The sequence below is a fragment of the Heterodontus francisci genome, chromosome 23, assembly GCF_036365525.1.
Source record: "Heterodontus francisci isolate sHetFra1 chromosome 23, sHetFra1.hap1, whole genome shotgun sequence".
NCBI lineage: Eukaryota > Metazoa > Chordata > Chondrichthyes > Heterodontiformes > Heterodontidae > Heterodontus > Heterodontus francisci.
This window is the reverse complement of record NC_090393.1, coordinates 11586279-11605373: the sequence shown is the minus strand read 5'-3', so window position 1 is coordinate 11605373 and position 19095 is coordinate 11586279. Positions and strand designations below refer to the sequence as shown.

At 41.0% G+C, this 19095-nt stretch overlaps 1 protein-coding gene across 1 annotated transcript in view; it reads left to right on the top strand.

The window, feature by feature from the left end:
* snap29 (synaptosome associated protein 29) overlaps window positions 1-13172 on the top strand; it is a 30493-nt gene extending 17321 nt beyond the window's left edge. The window contains exons 4-5 of the mRNA XM_068054680.1: window positions 7703-7801; window positions 9521-13172. Coding sequence (XP_067910781.1) covers window positions 7703-7801; window positions 9521-9678 — 257 coding nt within the window. The 3' untranslated portion in view covers window positions 9679-13172. The remainder of the gene's footprint in view (window positions 1-7702; window positions 7802-9520) is intronic.
* Window positions 13173-19095: the final 5923 nt, after the last annotated feature.

Sequence of the window (19095 nt, the reverse complement as noted above, 5' to 3'; positions counted from 1 at the left end):
GTAACCTCACTGACCTGTGTGTCTGTTACTTGCTGGGTAAATATATCGGCTTTAGAGACCACTTTGTTAACTTATGAAGTTAGATGAGGTTACATTCTAAATATCCTGTACTAACAGGACATGAGATGCACATTTTATAATATCTGGCACTGGGCTGACAGATGCAATATTTCTACTCCAATAAAATGATATATCTTAGTACAAGCGAATGGAGAAACTACAAGGTGAAATCAGTGCACTATCTGTTAGATTTTCCTAATATCCTTTAATCTTCAATTAGTTCCTGTTTTGAGGCCTTTTATAGAAGGAAAACAAGAAGCCCAAAGTTAAATGTGGTCCAATGTTCATACCTAGTGCAAAGGAAGATGGTTGTGGTTGTTGGAGGCCAATCAACTCAGTCCCATGACATCGCTGCAAGAGTTCCTCAGGGTAGTGTCCTAGGCCCAATCGTCTTGAGCTGCTTCATTGATGACGTTCCCTCTATTGTAAAGTCAGAATTGGGGATGTTCACTGATGAATGCAGTGAGTATCATTCGCAGCTCCTCAGATATTGAAGCATTCTGTGCCCACATGCAGCAATACCTGGACAACATTCCGACTTGGGCTGACAAGTGGCAAGTAACATTCATGTCACAAGTGCCAGCTAGTGACCATCTCCAACAAGAGAGATTTTAACCATCTCCTCTTGATGTTCAATGGCATTACCATTGTTGAATCCCCCACCATCAACATCCTGGGGGTCACCATTGATCAGAAACTGAACTGAGCCAGCTCTATAAAAACTCTGGTTACATGAGCAGGTCAAAAGCTGGGAATTCTTCAGTGAGTAACTCACCTCCTGGCTTCCCAAAGCCTGTCCACCATCGACAAGCCACAAGTCAGCAGTGTACTGCAATACTCTCCACTTGCCTGAATGAATGCAGATCCATCAACACTCAAAGTTTGTCACCATCCAGGATGCAACAGCCCACTTGATTGGCATCCCAATCCACCTTTACTAGCATGATTTTATAAGGATCAGTGTCGATGACCTTTGTGTTTAAAAGACTGAATCGGCATCAAAGATTAATAGATACCAGCAAAGCCTCAGAGGAGGTGAGCAAAGCTACTGCCGCAGATAGATGAGCGGGAGCATCTTTGTCTATTTTAGATTAACCAGTTTTCTCCATTATTTTTCTCTTCTCCCCCACACTATCAAATTACCTGTTCTATAAATGATTTCAGTGTTTCATCTCCGCTATCTCAGAAATCTGTTTTGTGTTTGTAAATAAAGTGCTGTCATCAATCCCAAATTTGTTCAAAGTTTTATTGGGTTTATTTTTCCCATTTATCTTTCATATCGATAATATCTCCTCAAATCATTTGTTTTCAAGATGGAAAACCCCACTGTCTTTCCTCCGGTCTTTCTCCTTAACTCCGATCCCCTAACAGTAGGGATCGGCCTTGTGCTTTTTCTCTGAACTGCCTCCAAGGTCTGAATGTCTTCCTAGTGACTCTGACCAGAACTGGATATGAATGATGTGATCTGAGTAGACTGTCCTTCAGTTTGAGCATGATTGCTTTATCTCGTATTCTACTGTTTTTGGCTATATGATTAAGTATTCCAGTGCTGTGTTTGCTGCTCTAATTCAAATGTTGAACCATGAGTCTGTTAATGCCCCAAGGTCTCCAAGTTCTACCCTTTATAGTTTTCAATAGCATTAATGAAGTACTTAAGCCATCCATTTTTCCCCTTTGTCTAGTACACTTGTCTTTATTAAATGTAGTCTGCCCCCTTTCATGTTTTATCCAACTCCTTTTTATAGTTCCTGATCTGTGTCCTCTGAATCGACTGCTTCACCTATTTCAGCATCATTAGCAAATTTACCTGGTGTAACATGTAACAGTTGCTTTCTACCCTCCGGCCAATTCCTTATGCATCCCAAGTTTTTTCGTGGATCCCCACAGCATTTGAGCTTGAACCAGTAACCTTTCACAAGGAGCTTTGCCCAATGCTTTTTGGAAGTCTTGATACACCACTGGTGGACTTTCCTTGTCCACTTGGGGGAACCTTCAGCCAGACAAGTGATCATTTCACGCACACTATTTCCCTTTTTTGCCATGTGTCCTTGCATACAGTGTTGAACCCATTCCCTTGAATATTCTACTTTTCCTGAAATTCTCATATTTCCATTCCTCTTGTACTTCCCTGCTGCTGCAACAGTCTCTAGTTCAGGCACATTGTTGCAAATGTTTCTTGTATCTCCATAAGATTTTCCTCCTTTTTGCCATCAGTGTCTGACTCTTCCTGCAAGTTATTGAGTTCCTGCTGGTTGGTTGGCTGGAATTTGTGTTTTTATTAGTCTCATATGGGATCCAGTTTCCTCCCTGCCTTTCCCCCCCCTCTCTAGTTTGAATGGTTTAACATTGCTGCTCTTATGTCATTGTGTGGTTCTTGCGTCATGCCTTTCCCTAAATCATTCTTTTTATCCCAAAAAATGGTCTTGGTTATGAAAATAGTTTTACACCATCTGTTTTCCTAATCTAATTTCGTTTACTAATCACCAGAAATATTCCATTTAAGTTTAAATGTCAGTGATGGCTCAGTGGGTAGCCCGCTCGCTTCCGAGTCAGCAGGTTGTGGGTTCAAGACCCACTCCAGGACATGAGCACAAATCCAGGCTGACACTCCAGGGTGGTACTGACGCAGTGCTGCACGGTCGGAGATGCTGTCTTTCTGATATGTTAAACAGAGGCCCCATCTGCCGCCTCCAAGTGAATGCAAAAGATTCTGTAGCACTATTTTGAAGAGTGAGGGAACTATCCCTGGTGCCCTGGCCAATATTTATCCCTCAATCAATGTCACAAAAGCAGATTATCTGGTCATTATCAAATTGCTGTTTGTGGGAGCTTGCTGTGTACAATTTGGCTGCTGCGTTTCCTACATTACAAAAGTACTTCAAGTGCTGTGGAATGTCCAGTTGTCATGAAAGGCGCTACATATAATCTTTTTGAGGTGATCCATAAGTATCCTCGAATCTAACTCCGAAACATTGTAAATTAGAAACAGCAGTGATCCGAATATTGATTCCTAGGACATCCCATTCTTTATCTCCTCCCCTTGATCGTAAACCCTTTGTGGACTACCATTATTGGCTGTTCTCTAAATGCCTTCAGTAGTCCTTCTATCCTTTCCACAATATGCCTAACTGAAGCTCTAGATAGTGTTTGACATCCTGTGACACATTTCTATCTCCTTTTCTTATATTTCTTTTGCTCCCCTGTCCCATCTCTCCAGTTTCTTGCCAATTACTTCCTTTGCATCTGAGATCCAGAACCTTTCCAAATTTCCTTTTTGGCTTGCGACCATCCATTCTCCCTATTTTATTTTTCCTTTCCTTAAGCATTGCATTTTTCTCTTTTGCTAGCCAGTTGGTGGTAATTGTCTGCATTACCCATTCTAATTCTTACTCTACAGTGACTTTACTCACTAAATAGTCCTGAGCATCCCTTTTGGGGCTCCAAAAAGAATCTGACAGGCATTTAGAAAAATACCCTAGTTATGAGTAAAATCCTAGAAAACTTGCAAAATATTTGTTCACTGATAATTTAGAGTGCTAACTGTCAGATGTTCCATTTAGAAAGTGTTAACATAAGAAATAGGAGCAGAAGTAGGTCAAAAGGCCCCTGGAGCCTGATCTGCCATTCAGTAAAATAATAGCTTTACTTCTACATCAATGACACTTTCCCATACGATCCCCATATCCCTCGATTCTGCTAGTGCCCAAAAATCTGTCAATCTTAGTTTTGAATATAATCAATGACTCAGCATGCATAATTCTCTGGGGTCAAGAATCTCCACTCAGTGAAGAAATTTCTCATCTCAGTCCCAAATGGCTGACCCCTTATCCTGAGATGTCCTCTACTTCTGAACTCTCCAGCCAGGGGAAACAGCCTCTCAGCATCTACCCTTTCAGGCCGCTTCAGAATTTTATACTTTTCAATGAGATTAACTCTCATTTCTCTAAACTCCAAAGAAAATAGGCCCAATCTTCTCTATCTCCTCATAGGGCATTCTGATAGACTGTTGTACTACACAGTAAGACTAGTTAATACTGGAAAATCCTTGCACTTCAAGTGCCAGGCAATGACCATCTCCAACAAGAGAATCTACCCATCTCCCCTTGACATCCAATGGCATTATCATTGCTGAATCCCCCACTATCAACATCCTAGGGGCTACCGTTGACCAGGAACTGAACTGGAATAGCCATATAAATACCATGGCTACAAGAGCAGGTCAGAGGCTGGGAATCCTGAGGTGAGTAACTCACCTCCTGATTCCCCAAAGCCTGTCCACCATCTACAAGGCACAAGTCAGGAGTGTGATGGAATACTCTCCACTTGCCTGGGTGGGTGCAGCTCCAACAACACGCAAGAGGCTCAACACCATCCAGGATAAAGCAGCCCGCTTGATTGGCACCCCAACTACAAACATTCACTCCCTTCACCACTGACACACAGTGGCAGCAGTGTGTACCATCTACAAGATGCACTGCAGCGATGCACCAAGGCTCCTTAGACACCACCTTCCAAACCCGCGACCTCTACCAACTAGAAGGACAAGGGCAGCAAATGCATGGGAACACCACCACCTGCAAGTTCCCCTCCAAGTCACACACCATCCTGACTTGGAACTATATCGCCGTTCCTTCACTGTTGCTGGATCAAAATCCTGGAATTCCCTTCCTAACAGCACTGTGGGTATACCTACCCCAAATGGACTGCAGTGGGTCAAGAAGGCAGCTCACCACCACCTTCTCGAGGGCAATTAGGGATAGGCAATAAATACTGGCCTGGCCAGCGATGCCCACATCCCATGAATGAATTTTTTAAAAAAACTTTAAATATTCAGATATCTAACAGCAATATGAAAAGACTTGAAAGTAACTTGCCTTCAGAATCAACTGCACCACCCATGCACACCACTGGGAGTATCTTAAGACAGTTATCTAATCTTGGGAGTTCCAAACCATGTAAACTTTTCTTTCATTGGTTTAGGTTGATGGATTCCTTGATTTATATTGCAGTCTTGTATCTAACGCTCGGATAATTCTACAACTTATCAAACTGTATAAACCCTTATTTAATAAACTTGAAGGTTGTGTTGCTATGTGGGAGATAATGCTGCAATATTAGTTTTACAGCACTAGATGGCACCAATGCATACCATTACGAACATAATAGAGTATGCTGTACACTTGGAAACCAAGAATAATTTGAATTCAACATCTATATCCTGCCTATTCCAGTGAGAAAATTGGCTATGCATTCATTATAAATTCATTAGGTGGTGCATAGATGTGATGTCCTGAGTAATCTCTCTAAAATCAATGTTGGATAAAAATGAATTGCACCAGGAGATTGCCAGTTCCATTTGCATTGGTACGGAGTTGGGTGATCTCCGCTCAGGTCACAAAGGAGTCTACAGCTGACTTCAGAACTCTTGGGTTTGAGGGGGAAAATTGGCCAGCGTATCCTTTTCCTGACTCTTGTTCCATGCGAGCATGTGTTTGGACGAGGCTGAGATTCCCACCTGACCCTCATGTTTGGATAGCCTGCTAACACATGGATGCTTGGCTTGCATGAAGACTGACTACTTGGGTAAAGCCCCAGAAGGCAGCTGGTGCTAAGGAAGCCAGATCCTAGCCAGAATCACTGTCTTCAGGAAATGTAAATTGCAGGTGGGATGCTGTTGAGTGCATAGTCTACACATTAGTTTATGGAATGTAATGTTCTAACTGGTGTTTAACCCATGTTGGGCTTAAGGATTTATTTTTGCTATGGCTAATTAAACCGAGAAATTGATCCTGCAGTTCCAGAGAAAACTAATCATGAGCTGAACTTTAATGAGCCAAAACTTTGTAAAGAAGCAGCCAAACCCCTATGTCAAGCATTCCTGGAAGAAATGGGCTTATAACATCATCCCAATATAATAATTTGAAAAAAAAAAATAGAATTTTACTTCTAACAGTGGAGGGTTATTCTTAGTTGGACTTTACAGCCAATAACACTCGTGTGTGTTGCTCTTTTTTAAAAAAAAAAATGAAGTATGCATGCCATGTTATTTCAAAGCTGGACTTGGTTCTACAAGGTGAACAGTTTTCTTGCTTTGCTTGCTGTGCTCCGAACCGCTCCATTACATTGCAGCCTTGTAATTACTTACATGTGTCTTTCCATTGAAATGGTCCATATTAGCCATCGATGGAATACATTTTAAAAAGTTCACTTCAATGTGTATGCATTTACAGAAGAATATTGCCGTACAGAACTGGTCACTTGGCCCATCAAAGCTGCACTCGTGTTTTTCTTTTCCAAGTCTGATTCATTCTCCTGCTTTGTCCCCATATTTAGTATTCTTTGCTTTTATTCACACAGCTATTTAGTTCCCTCTTGGAATTTATGAATTCTCCTTCAATAATGACTTGGTGACAGATATTTTTGCATTCCCATAGTGTTAAATGTTTTTTTTTAACATTCCTTTTTAATTTCTCATTGCAATCTTACCAGTGGAAGCATTCTAGTTTACTGTGTCATAACCCTCCATCAGGTCACCCCTAACATTGGCAACTCTAGTGGGGGAAAGAAAGCCCAAACTTGAGTGTCCCTACATAACTGGCATCCTCATGAATCTACCTGACACCTTTTCTATTGCTTTTATATCCTCACTGCCGCAGAGCACTTAAAACTGTAAATGTTACTCTGTCTGCAGCCTAACAAAGGTCTTGTATAAGTTCAACATTATTTCAGTGCTTTTGCATTCTATGCTTTTGAGTATTAAACCCATGATTGTTTTCTTCATTGTTTTATCTGCTCCTGTTTCCTTCCCCTAATTTTGCACCAGTTCTTCTTTATTAAACTGCATCTATCTTTGTCACATTGCTGTCATCAGATATTGTTCCTTCAATGCAGATTACCTATGTATATAATAAGAATAAGCTAACACTGATTCTTATGGAATACCATTTCCCATACATTTCCATTCTGAGAAACTTCCTTTTACCTAAAACCTCTTGCCTTCTGCCCTCCATTTGCATCTGATGGGGACTAGGACTGAATCTGACTGCTTAACTGTGTCATGTTTTTGGAGTCCTTGTGAAGCAATTGGATTTCTGACCAGAAACCTTGTCCATTACATTAACCTGCTTGCCTAAGTCAGGCAAGTTTGCGGATTCCCTGGATGCGGAGGTGTTGGTTTTTGATTTTGGGGCACGAGGACTGGGACAGTGGAACTGGCCAAATTGTTCTTGCAGAGAGTCGGCACAGACTCAATGGGCCAAGTTGCCCCCTGTGCTGTAGCCATTCTATAATTCTGTGACCAGGAGCTTCTGATGCCTTTCAGTTTGAACTCTGCTTTCTGCAGATCAACTCTGAACAGACTGAGAATTCTACAGAGGTTAAACCATGTCAGCTAAATGGAAGTAACAGCAATGGATCTTGTTTTAAACCTGCTTTTCTTACTTTAGTTAGATGGCAGTCATTAATCTTTTTAAGTTTACTGCAAAATCAGTAAATATAACCAAAGTACCTTGTAGTTTTTTATGCAAAAAAAAAATGAAGTGTCTGGAAAATTAGTTCGGGCTAAAAAAAAAAATTAAATTGCTGAAATTAAAATTCCTCCTGGTTTGATTTTTGCTAACTTAATTTTTCCTCTTTCATTTAGGTTTCGGGGCCAGTAGCAGTTCTGTTGCTGTAGAAAATAACAACTACCCGAAGAACAATTTTCTTCATACTTATCATACGCAGATAGATAACAATCTAGGTAAGGTATTGTCAGACCGTGTAGTATTGCCATTGTGCCACCTTTTGTGCATTCCTTCATTCTGGAACTTTTTCCCTGCCCTGCTCCAAAGACTGGAGACTGGGGATCAATTGGAAATTTCAAAACTGATGTTTTTGTTGGTTAAGAGGTAAGGAACCAAGGCAGGTAGATGGAGTTAAGATACAGATCAGCTATAATCTAATTGAATGGCTGTCTCCTGTTCCTATGTGTACACATGCAAGAGATCATCTTTGTAGTTTCTGTTCCAATGATCCAAATAACCTATCCTTAATAGTTTCTATTTGATTATTAAAATGATTAAAGTCATCTTTATCCCCCAAGTGACCTTTGCCAGCAGTCCTATTAGTTACTGGTCCAGTGCTTCTGTACTTTTAATTTCAAGCACTGTATCTAAGATTTTTGCTGTCAAATTCTACTGGTTTATGAACTGGTTTTTTTAAGCAAATGAGTGTTCCCCTATTTAAGGTATCTTCTCCGCTGCACTCTGCGATGTAATAGAGTGGGGCACAAACTCATGGCCCTATGCCAATGCAGTTCTGAAACTAGCTGCTAGGAATTGTGCATGGGTAGCCTGTAGTGATCCTCCTATGTTTTGCACTTTTTCCTCCACCCATGGACAAGTACGTTGCCTCTGTAGCAGATACCTGCTGTGTGAAGGATTGTTTAGTGCACATGTGGGGATCTATAACATTATGGTGCCAGAAACTGCTATTGCTGTTTAAAACTTCAGCGACCCTGCCTTTCTTTGCCCTTCCTGAGCTCCGCTGCTGTGGGAAAGCACCGAGGAGGGCACTTGCTTACTTGCCAGCAATTGGTGTTCTATCTCTTGCACCCCTCCAAGCTAAAAGTAAAAGAAAGCAACTTTTTAACTTACTGATTCCCTTGTTTTGCTGGTTAGTAAAACTGCCCCATTTCCCTACACAAATCATTGTGCTCAGTGATGTGTGAATCATTTAAATAATGAGGTGCCATATAAATGCAATTCTGTCTGATTTACATTAACTGTCCAAGCATGCACTTAATCCTGGTTTCAAATGACTGTGTAATTAATGTATCGCCCAAAAATCAATTCTGTTTATTGTGGCACTTGTATTTCTGCTCCATTCTGACTTGTGTTTTAATTGAATTGTGTGAAATATGCTCCCTCCAAGGTTTTCATCCCTAAGGAGGAGAAATTGTGGGTTTTGTTCCCCTTTTACTGTGACTGTCAGCAGTGGTTCAGCAGATAGCACTTTGAGCTAAGTCACAATTTTATGGGTTCAAGTCCCGCTCCAGAAACTTGAGCACAAAAATTTAGGCTGGCACTCAAGCGCAGTACTGAGGGAATGCTACATTGCCAGAGGTACTGACTATTGGATGAGAAGTTAAACCAAGAACCCTGCCTGCTCTCAGACATAAAAGGTTCCATAGTTTTTGAAGTGCAGGGGTGTCCTGGCCAATATTTACCCCCCAGTCAACATCAAAAAATAGATGATTTGGTCTTTATCACATTGAAATTTGTGGGAGCTTGCTGTGTGCAAATTGGGTGCCACATTTCCTTGATTACGACAGCGACTACACTTTAAAGGTGTTTGTTAAATTGGCTGTATGGTGTTTTGAGACATGCTGAAGTTGTGAAAGCTGCTACATTAGTGCAAGTCTTTCTTGTTACCCAAGCATGAATCATGGTTTCCATCTGTCTCTTCCCTCTAATCACAGATGAGTTGTCCTCCGGCCTAAGCCGTCTGAGGGATCTAGCAACTGGCCTGCAGACAGAAATCGATGACCAGGATGAGATCATTAACCGCTTAACAAACAAGACAGAACGCCTGGATTCTAAGATTATTGCAACTGATCGACAGATTCGCAAACTTTAAAGTCTTGATTTCAATTTTTTTCTACATTCATCTTGAAAATAACTGACCTTGTCAAAATAACACCCTTTTTATTCAGATGATTTAATCACCGGGTTTAAGAAAAAATTCACAAACCCCCAAGAAATTGACTCTATTCTTAACCAAACATATTTCTGAATGTTTGACCATGCGTCCTGATTTTTTTTAATCCATTCTAGGTGTCTACGTTCAGATTTGCATTAAGTTACTGATTAATATGATGTATTATAGGAAGTAGTTGAAGTTGTGCAGTGATATAGGGTGCACATATTCTTCTTTAATCTGATTTTCAATAATCTGTGCCAACTTGGATGGAAGACAGAAATTGTGCATGATCCAAACTTTTTGTTAATACTAATGCAAAACTTGGATGCATTTTGCTGCATTTGCTTTGCTGTTACTGGTAGGTTTGTTGACTGAATGGGGCCAGGAGAAGTAGCCCATATGAGGTCACTGAAAATTCACTAACGTTAGACTCCACTTCTGTGCTGTTGTCTGGAGAGTCAGATTTAGCTGGCTTACATATTGCCTGCTGTTTTTCAATTCAGCATATCCCCCTTTCATGTGTAGTCTGTGATTTATCTTGTTTTGTGAAGATGCTGTGTGTATTTGTGTATTAAGTAATCTGTGATTTATGTTACCCCATCAGTTGTATCTAAAATTTTATGAAGATTAATATATTGAGCAACAATAAATACATTTGCATCAGTTAATAGTTACCCATATCAGAACATAGCCATTGGATTTTGTTATCAATGGAAACAGTGCCTTTTTTTTTGAGGGGTATTCTGAATGTTAATTTCTTTGTTCCCTTAGAATCACAAGCTGTAGTATATGTAAACACTTGAATATAACAAAACTCACTATTCATATGAGGTAGATATACTCTGACACCGCTGGGGGAGATCGTTGCAGAGCAGGTCCACTAGAAGCTGTTAATTTAATATAGTTTTTCTGTAGTGCAATCAAAATTTTCTTTGGTTTGGAGAAACATTCTCGCTGACTGTTAACTGAGCAGTGAGCAAATTTCTGGGGGATTGTCTATGGAAAAAAAAAATGTTTTGAAGATGATCTTGAGAATTTTAAGGAAGGAAAGAGGGGAACCTTTGCATTGAATTGTCACAATCCTGAATGCCATATGGGGAAATATTACCTTGTGTCTCACTCTCTCTTGCTTTCACAGTCATGCATGCTCACTTGCACAATGCAATGAGGATGAATTATTCTGTAGAGTGTATTTCCTTTCTTACTTTCCTGTTTATTCTGTTTGCCGATGAGTAGAGAGTGCGTTTAACATCCGGATTATTTTGTGGGATTTCTGTCCCTTCAAATTTTTATTGCTATCATGCAACCAGAAGGGCTGAATAATCAAGGATGCAAACTTCATGGTCACTGTTGATGCTGCTCTTTAACCATCCAACAGGGTAGTTGTGGCGCTTTGAAATGCCATGAATCTGAGCACAGTGTTAGTTATAACTACCTGGGCGCTCCTGTAACTGCTTTCCCTAGCCGTGATGCCAAGGTGTCTGTCTGCTGTGGAATGAAGGATCTTTTCAAAAGTTCTTTGTTTTAAATTGCAGATTATTTTTTCAAGATTTGTATTTTGATGAATAAAGAGCCAGATTTACACAGAAAAGGCTAAGCAGAAACGGGAGAGTTGACTAAGGCAACCAGTCACGGATCAAAATTTTTGTCCTTAAGACTCCGCAATTTGTCTGTCATCTCAACAAGTTTGTTTCCTGTCCTTCAAAGGAAATTTGTGCAAACTCATTACACCTGCTGCTTGCCCATTAACCTTTGTAAGTCAGGTCAGGGTTGGGGTTAAGAGATCAAAGTGCAACCTACCTTGGTAAATTTCTTTCTCATGTGGTTCATAAATCTGAGGTGGTAAGTTAGCTTATCTGGGAATAAGTGATAGCACAGAGAATACAGTAGGCCCTTGCTAGAACTTCTGAAAACCATGCAAAGCCCATTTAGCAATGGAGTGTGTTTCAGATGGTTTCTGTATGAGTACTCACTGTATGATACTTGTTCTGAGGATGTACTGTATCTGATTTGCATTCAAAGAAAAATCAGCAAGGCATCCAACGTGTTTGTTTTAAATTCACTGGTTTTGTCTGATTGGATTAGAAATATACAGCTGCTTACCCCAAATTTTCAATTTTTATACTAAAAAGGTGATTTAAAAAAAAAAAATTGGGTAGCGCACTTTGTGGGCCTCTACATTATTGGTTCCAGATTGCACAAGGTGGATACAGATTTTTCTTTTGATATTGCAAGTTTCTGTATGGATGCAGTAACTAAGCACAAAAACTTAGTTTTCTTTTAATGTACTTGGGAAATCCAACAGATTAAAAGAACAAAATGCTGGGAGTAATTTAATAGGAAAACTATGCGAACTACTCAATCTAGAATTTTGCTGAATTATTTCTACGTTTTGTGGGTTATTCCTTTTCTAACCATTTAATTATTTGTGAACATTTTATTGTGCATATGTAATTAGCCGTATTCTAGTTTACCAAGCCAAATTGGTAACTTTGCACTTTTATTTCTGCATTTTTTTTCTTAACATACATTATTTAACTTGAGATTGTTTTTGTGTATCTGTGCATCCTAATTGGATTTTTCATAAACTTATTTCAGAAACCAGTGGAGCAGAATTAGCTGGACACCAATATAGTGGCATGTGTGGTCTAGCACTGCTACTGCATGATATATAATCAGCACTCGATTAATATTTCAACTCCCAGTAGGTATAATGTACTTTTTTTTTTGAGCTTGAAAGTACTTGCTGCCCAATTCAAACTAAATATGTGAGGCTGCTCTTGTGGTAAGCTGGTTTCACTCAATTTTTGTTCCACATTTATTTGAGTCGGGTGCTTGATGGGAAAACGTGCTGCAATACCAGAAGTATTTTGAAACCTTGCTCTTTTTAATTCCTTTTACAAAATAGAAGGACTTGTAGATATTTGATCTATAAGCTTGATAGAGCCTTCCCTCCATGTGGTGGCTAATGAATTTGAACATCACGTTTAGATGAATAATAGGGCAGTATTTTGCAAAACTGGGAAGGGTGCCATTTCCCTACTGCTTAAGTGGACACGTGTTTTGATAGAAATGCTGAATACAGCTAATTGAGTGCCTTCCATAAAATTTTAATAGGCCAAAAGTACTAGCCTATATGGAATAGATTGTACCAACATTTACAAGGGGCAATTTCTTGTCATGCAGGTTATAGGGTTTCTGCTCAAACCTTATAATGTGATACTGCTTTAACTATATAAATACTTTAGTTTGTTCTTCAATGTGTTTGATTTGTTACTGGACTGGAAATATTTGTATTTTGAGCCTTCAGAGTAAAACTTAACAGCCTTTCCTGATTTTTGAACTTTCAGTTTGAAATGATCTGACTTTTTGTCTTGTGCAATAAAACATTAAAACCTCCTCGTTTTTATAAAATGATGAGAGCAAATCGATTGAAACGTCAATGTTTTTTCCATGTACAGTAGTTTGAATTTTTCAATTGTTCAGATACTTTTTGTTGAGATTGATCTGTGAATATAATCTAAATGAAAAGCAGCTCTGGTGTAATGATAAATATGGAAAAATATCAGTCATATGAGTGAGGGTGCTTTCCATTTTGCATGTGTCTCTATGCATTCTATTGTTTACAGTAAATTTAAAAAACTTACTAATGCTATTCCATTCCGAATATAATTGGTCCTTCTGGAGATGGTGTCCTAGAAGACTTACACAAGTGCACCTGGTTTTCCCCTCAAAAGTTTGACCAAGAATGCAGCCGTGGTATCTCAGCAAGTCTGCTTTCCAAAATCTAGTCGTTGGTATTTACATAGAATATCACTAGTTTTAGGGACTTTGAGAGTCAGTGAAACAGAATCTGAGAAAATCAATCACAGAACTGTTCCAGCACAGGAGGCAGCCATTGGGCCTGTCATGTCTCTGCTGGCTCTCCAAAGGAGCAATTTACCTAATGCCACCACTGGCTTCTCCCTGTAACCTTGTGCATTCTTCCTTTTCAGATAACAGTCCAGTTCTTCTTGAATGCCTTGATCGAACCTGTCTCCACCACACTCAGGCAGTACATTCCAGATCCTAACCACTTCCTGCATGATAAAAGTTTTTTCTCATGTTGCCATTGCTTCTCTTGCCGATTACCCTAAATCTGTGCCCTCTTGTTCTCCCTTTCTTCTCTGTCCAGAATACATTAAAAGCTTTTGAATACGTTTATCAAATCTCTTGTCAGCCTCTCCAAGAAAAACAGTCCCATCTTTTCTAAGAAAAGTAAACTCTCCTTCTCCAATCTATTCACTTAATTGAAGTTCCTCATCCCTGGAACCATTTGTCTGAATTTCTCCTGTTCTATACAAGTTTACCAAACTTTCTTGCTTTTGTACTGTGTGCCCCTATTAATAAAGCTTAGGATGTTGTATGCCTTATTAACTACTCTCAACCTGACCTGCCATCTTCAATGATTTATGCACGTATGTACCCAGGTCCCTCCACTCCAGCACCCTCTTTAGAATTGCACCCTTTCAGTATTCTTCCTATCAAAATGAATAGCTTCACACTTTTCTGCATTGAATTTCATCTGTCACCTGTAGGAAATATAGCATCCAATTTGTGCACAGCAAGGTCTCACAATCAGCAGTGTCAGACTGACCAGGTAATCCTTTAAGTGATGTTGATCGAAAGATTAATATTGGTTCGGACACCAGCAATAACACCCCTGCTGCTCTTCAGAAGAGTTCCATGGGCTCTTTTGCATCCACCTTAAAGGACAGACAGGGCCTTGGTTTAATGTCCGCTCCAAGAAATAGCACCTCTCAGTGCTGCACTCCCTCGGTACTGCACTGGAGTGTCGGCCTAGATTTTGTGCTCAAGTCTCTGAAATAGTTCTGTTGGTTTCAGTATGCCTGTGCTTGGTACTCAGGGTGTTAAAAACCAGTCTATTCAACTGTGGAAGCCATCTAACATCCAGGATAATGCGCTTTTCATTGAGACCTCTGTTTCAAAAGATGAAACAGAACCACCAACATCTTAAATGACACCTGGGATCAGATCATAAATCCACCCTCAAGCTATTTGAGGTTGGGCTGTGCCAGAGCTGTATGGCTGTCTTTGTTATTCTATTTGGCTGTCCATTTTGTTATTTTAAAATCACAATTTCTAGAGCAAATGTATTACTGGTACTCTATAAATGCAAGTTGTATTGAACAAAACAATTTTTTCAGCATTTCTCAAGAACATTGCAGAAAAGATCTCCCAATTCCAAACCACCCTGCACCCCAAACGCCAATGGCAAACCCAACCCGGTCGACCCTGCAAAGTCCTCCTTATTAATATCTGGGGGCTTGTGCCAAAGTTGGGAGAGCTGTTCCACAGACTAGTCAAGCAACAGCCTGACAGTCATACTCACAGAATCATACCTGACAGACAATGCTCCAGACACTGTCACACTGGCAAGACAGACCTAGCAGAGGTGGCAGCACAGTCAGGAGGGAGTTGCCCTGACAATCCTCAACATCAACTCCAGACCCCATGCAGTCTCATGGAATCAGGTCAAGCATGAACAAGGAAACGTCCTGCTGATTGCCTACTGCCCTCTCTCAGCTGATGAGTCAGTTCTCCTCCATATTGAACAGCACTTGGAGGAAGCACTGAGGGTGGCAAGGGCACATAATTTACTCTGGGTGGGGGACTTCAATGTCCATCACCTAGAGTGGCTCGGTAGCACCACTACTGACGGAGCTGGCTGCGTCCTTCAGAACATGGCTGCAAGACTGGGTAAGCGGCAGGTGGTGAGAGAACCAGTAAGAGGGAAAAACATACTTGACCTCGTCCTCGCCAATCTACCTGCCGCAGATGCATCTGTCCATGACAGTATGGGTAGGAGTGACCACCGCACAGTCCTTGTGGAGATAAAGTCTTGCCTTCACATTGAGGATACCCTGCATAGTGTTGTGTGGCACTACCACCGTGCTAAATGGGATAGATTTTGAACAGATCTAACAATGCAAAACTGGGCCTCCATGAGGCACTGTGGGCCAACAGCAGTAGAATTTACTCAGCCACAATCTGTAACCTCATGGCCCGGCATATCCCCCACTCTATGATTTACCATCAAGCCAGTAGACCAACCCTGCTTCAATGAAGAGCGCAGGAGGGCATGCCTCAAAATAAGGCATCAACCTGATGAAGCTACAACACAGGACTAGCTGTGTGTCAAACTGTAAGCAGCATGCGATAGAGCTAAGCGATCCCATAACCAACAGATCAGATCTAAGCTCTGCAGTCCTGCCACATCCAGTTGTGAATGGTGGTGGACAATTAACTAACTGGCGGAGGTGGCTCCACAAATATCCCCATTCTCAATGAGAGGGGAGCCCAGCACATCAGTGCAAAAGAAAAGGCTGAAGCATTTGCAACAATCGCAGGTTGATAGGTAAATTGGCCATTATAAATTGTCACTGGTATAGGTAGGTGGTAGGAAAATATAGGGACAGGTGGGGATGTTTGGTAGGAATATGGGGTTAGTGTAGGATTAGTATAAATGGGTGGTTGATGGTCGGCACAGACTCGGTGGGCCGAAGGGCCTGTTTCAGTGCTGTATCTCTAATCTAATCTAATCTAATCTTCAGCCAGAAGTGCTGAGTTGATGATCCATCTCGGCCTCCTCCTGCAGTCCCCAACATCGCGCATGCCAGACTTCAGCCAATTCGATTCACTCCGCGTGATATCAAGAAACGACTGAAGGCACTGGATTCTGCAATGGCTATGGGCCCTGACAATATTCCAGCAATAGTACTAAAGACCTGTACTCCAGAACTAGCCGCGCCCCTAGCTAAGCTGTTCCAGTACAGCTACAACACTAGCATCTATCCTGCAATGTGGAAAATTGCCCAGGTATGTCCTGTACACAAAAAGCAGGACAAGTCCAACCCAACCAATTACCTCCTCATCAGTCTACTCTCAATCATCAGTAAAGTGACAGAAGGTGTCATCAACAGTGCCATCAAGCAGCACTTGCTTAGCAATAACCTGCTCACTGAAACTCAGTTTGGGTTCCACCAGGGCCACTCAGCTCCAGACCTCATTACAGCCTTGATTCAAACATGGACGAAAGAACTGAACTCGTGAGGTGAGAGTGACTGCCCTTAACATCAAACAGCATTTGACTGAGTATGGCATTAAGAAGTCCTAGCAAAATTGAAGTCAATGGGAATCGGGGAAAACTCTTTGCTGGTTGAAGTCATACCTAGCGCAAAGGAAGATGGTTGTGGTTGTTGGAGATCAAACATTTCAGCTCCAGGATATCACTGCAGGAGTTCCTCAGGGTAGTGTCCTAGGCCCAACCATCTTCAGCTGCTTCATCAATGACCTTCCTTCAATCATAAGGTCAGGAGTAGGGATGTTCGCTGATGATTGTACAATGTTCACCATTCGCAACTCCTAAGATACTGAAGCAGTCTGTGTAGCAATGCAGCAAGACTTGGACAATATCCAGGATTGGACTGATAAGTGTCAAGTAACATTCATGCCACACAAGTGCCAGGCAATGACCATCCCCAACAAGAGAGAATCTAACCATCTCCCCTTGACATTCAATGGCATTACGATCGCTGAATCCCCCACTATCAACATCCTAGGGGCTACCATTGACCAGAAACTGAACTGGAGTAGCCAAATAAATACCATGGCTACAAGAGCAGGTCAGAGGCTAAAAATCCTGTGGCAAGTAACTCATCTCCTGACTCCCCAAAGCCTGTCCACCATCTACAAGGCACGTCAGGAGTGTGATGGAATACTCTCCACTTGCCTGGATGGGTGCAGCTCCAACAACACGCGAGAGGCTCAACACCATCCAGGACAAAGCAGCCCGCTTGATTGACACCCCATCCACAAACATTCACTCCCTCCACCACCGATGCACAGTGGCAGCTGTGTGTACCATCGACAAGATGCACTGCAGCAATGCCCCAAGGCTCCTTAGACAGCATCTTCCAACCTGTGACTGCCACCAACTAGAAGGACAAGGGCAGCAAATGCATGGGAACACCACCACCTGCAAGTTCCCCTCCAAGTCACACATCATCCTGACTTGCAAATATATTGCCATTCCTTCACTGTCGCTGGGTCAAAATCCTGGAACTCCCTTCCTAACCACACTGTGGGTGTACCTACCTCCTCCCATGGACTGCAGTGGTTCAAGAAGGCAGCTCACCACCACCTTCTCAAGGGCAATTAGGGATGGGCAATAAATGCTGGCCTGGCAGTGACGCCCACATCCCATGAATGAATAAAAAATTAATCAGAAATGCTCAACTTTTATAAGAATAGATAAATGAGATATAAACTTCCTACTTTAAGCCAGGGAAAAAATAGCAATTTAAAGTTTTAATGCTGCATGTTTATTCACTATGCTCATCCAGAGTTTCAGAGAGTAAGGGAGCTTGGTATAAAGGATCTGTTTATGTTCAGACCTCTTGTTGAAAGCATTCCCACAAAAAGTTATTGGGTCACAATTTTTTAAAAATTTATTTACTGGGAGTAGATTTTTTTGAACTTCATGTTCTCTATGCTTCTGCTGAAACGTCGAGCTTCTGAAACAGGTGCTTATTAAATCTAGGTTCAAACCTAAGTTAATCTGATAGAGGATTGAATATTTGTGTAGATAGCCATGTGTGTGTATTAATACAAGTGAGTACTTGTGTGCTTTGCTATTACTATAAATCCAAAGAGGATGCAGTAAACCTTAGTTATGGCACTTTGACTGATGACTACATTGGTTGTTTTATACAGCACTTGTGCAGGTGTTCAGAGCAGGATATAAATGACTGCGTTATTGTTATTCAGTTTTGTTTTTCATTTGAGCTGGGGGAGTTTTAGGGAAAGCAGGAAATTCATTTGGTGCCCCAGGTGTTAGAATTGTCACTGAGGTTGGCCTGTTAACAATCAACCAAACATTTTTCTTTAAATCTGTTGATGGCCTTGGAGGATATTAGCTATGCAGAAATATACAGCTTTCTTTGAGGGACTAGATTTCTAGGCAGCATATTGTACAGCGAGAGATTAATAGTGTCAGACCTGTTGCGTTGCTTCCTATAGAATCTGTTTGGATTACATGGGTGTGCTTCCCAAATTAATTTTGAAAGCTTATGAATTTGATTCAACATCTCATTGTTCTTGCCCTTCTCCAAGTATTGATATAAAATATGTTTAAGATACATTGCGTTTGTGATTGCAAGGGAAACCATTTTTCTATTCATCAGTGTTCTTTGTGAACTTCTGCCTTTCTGTGTTTCCCTCAAGTCATATACCTAGCTCACTCAGAGGTCCAAAGGATGGCTGGTTTCAGAAGCTGAAAAAATGTTGATTGAG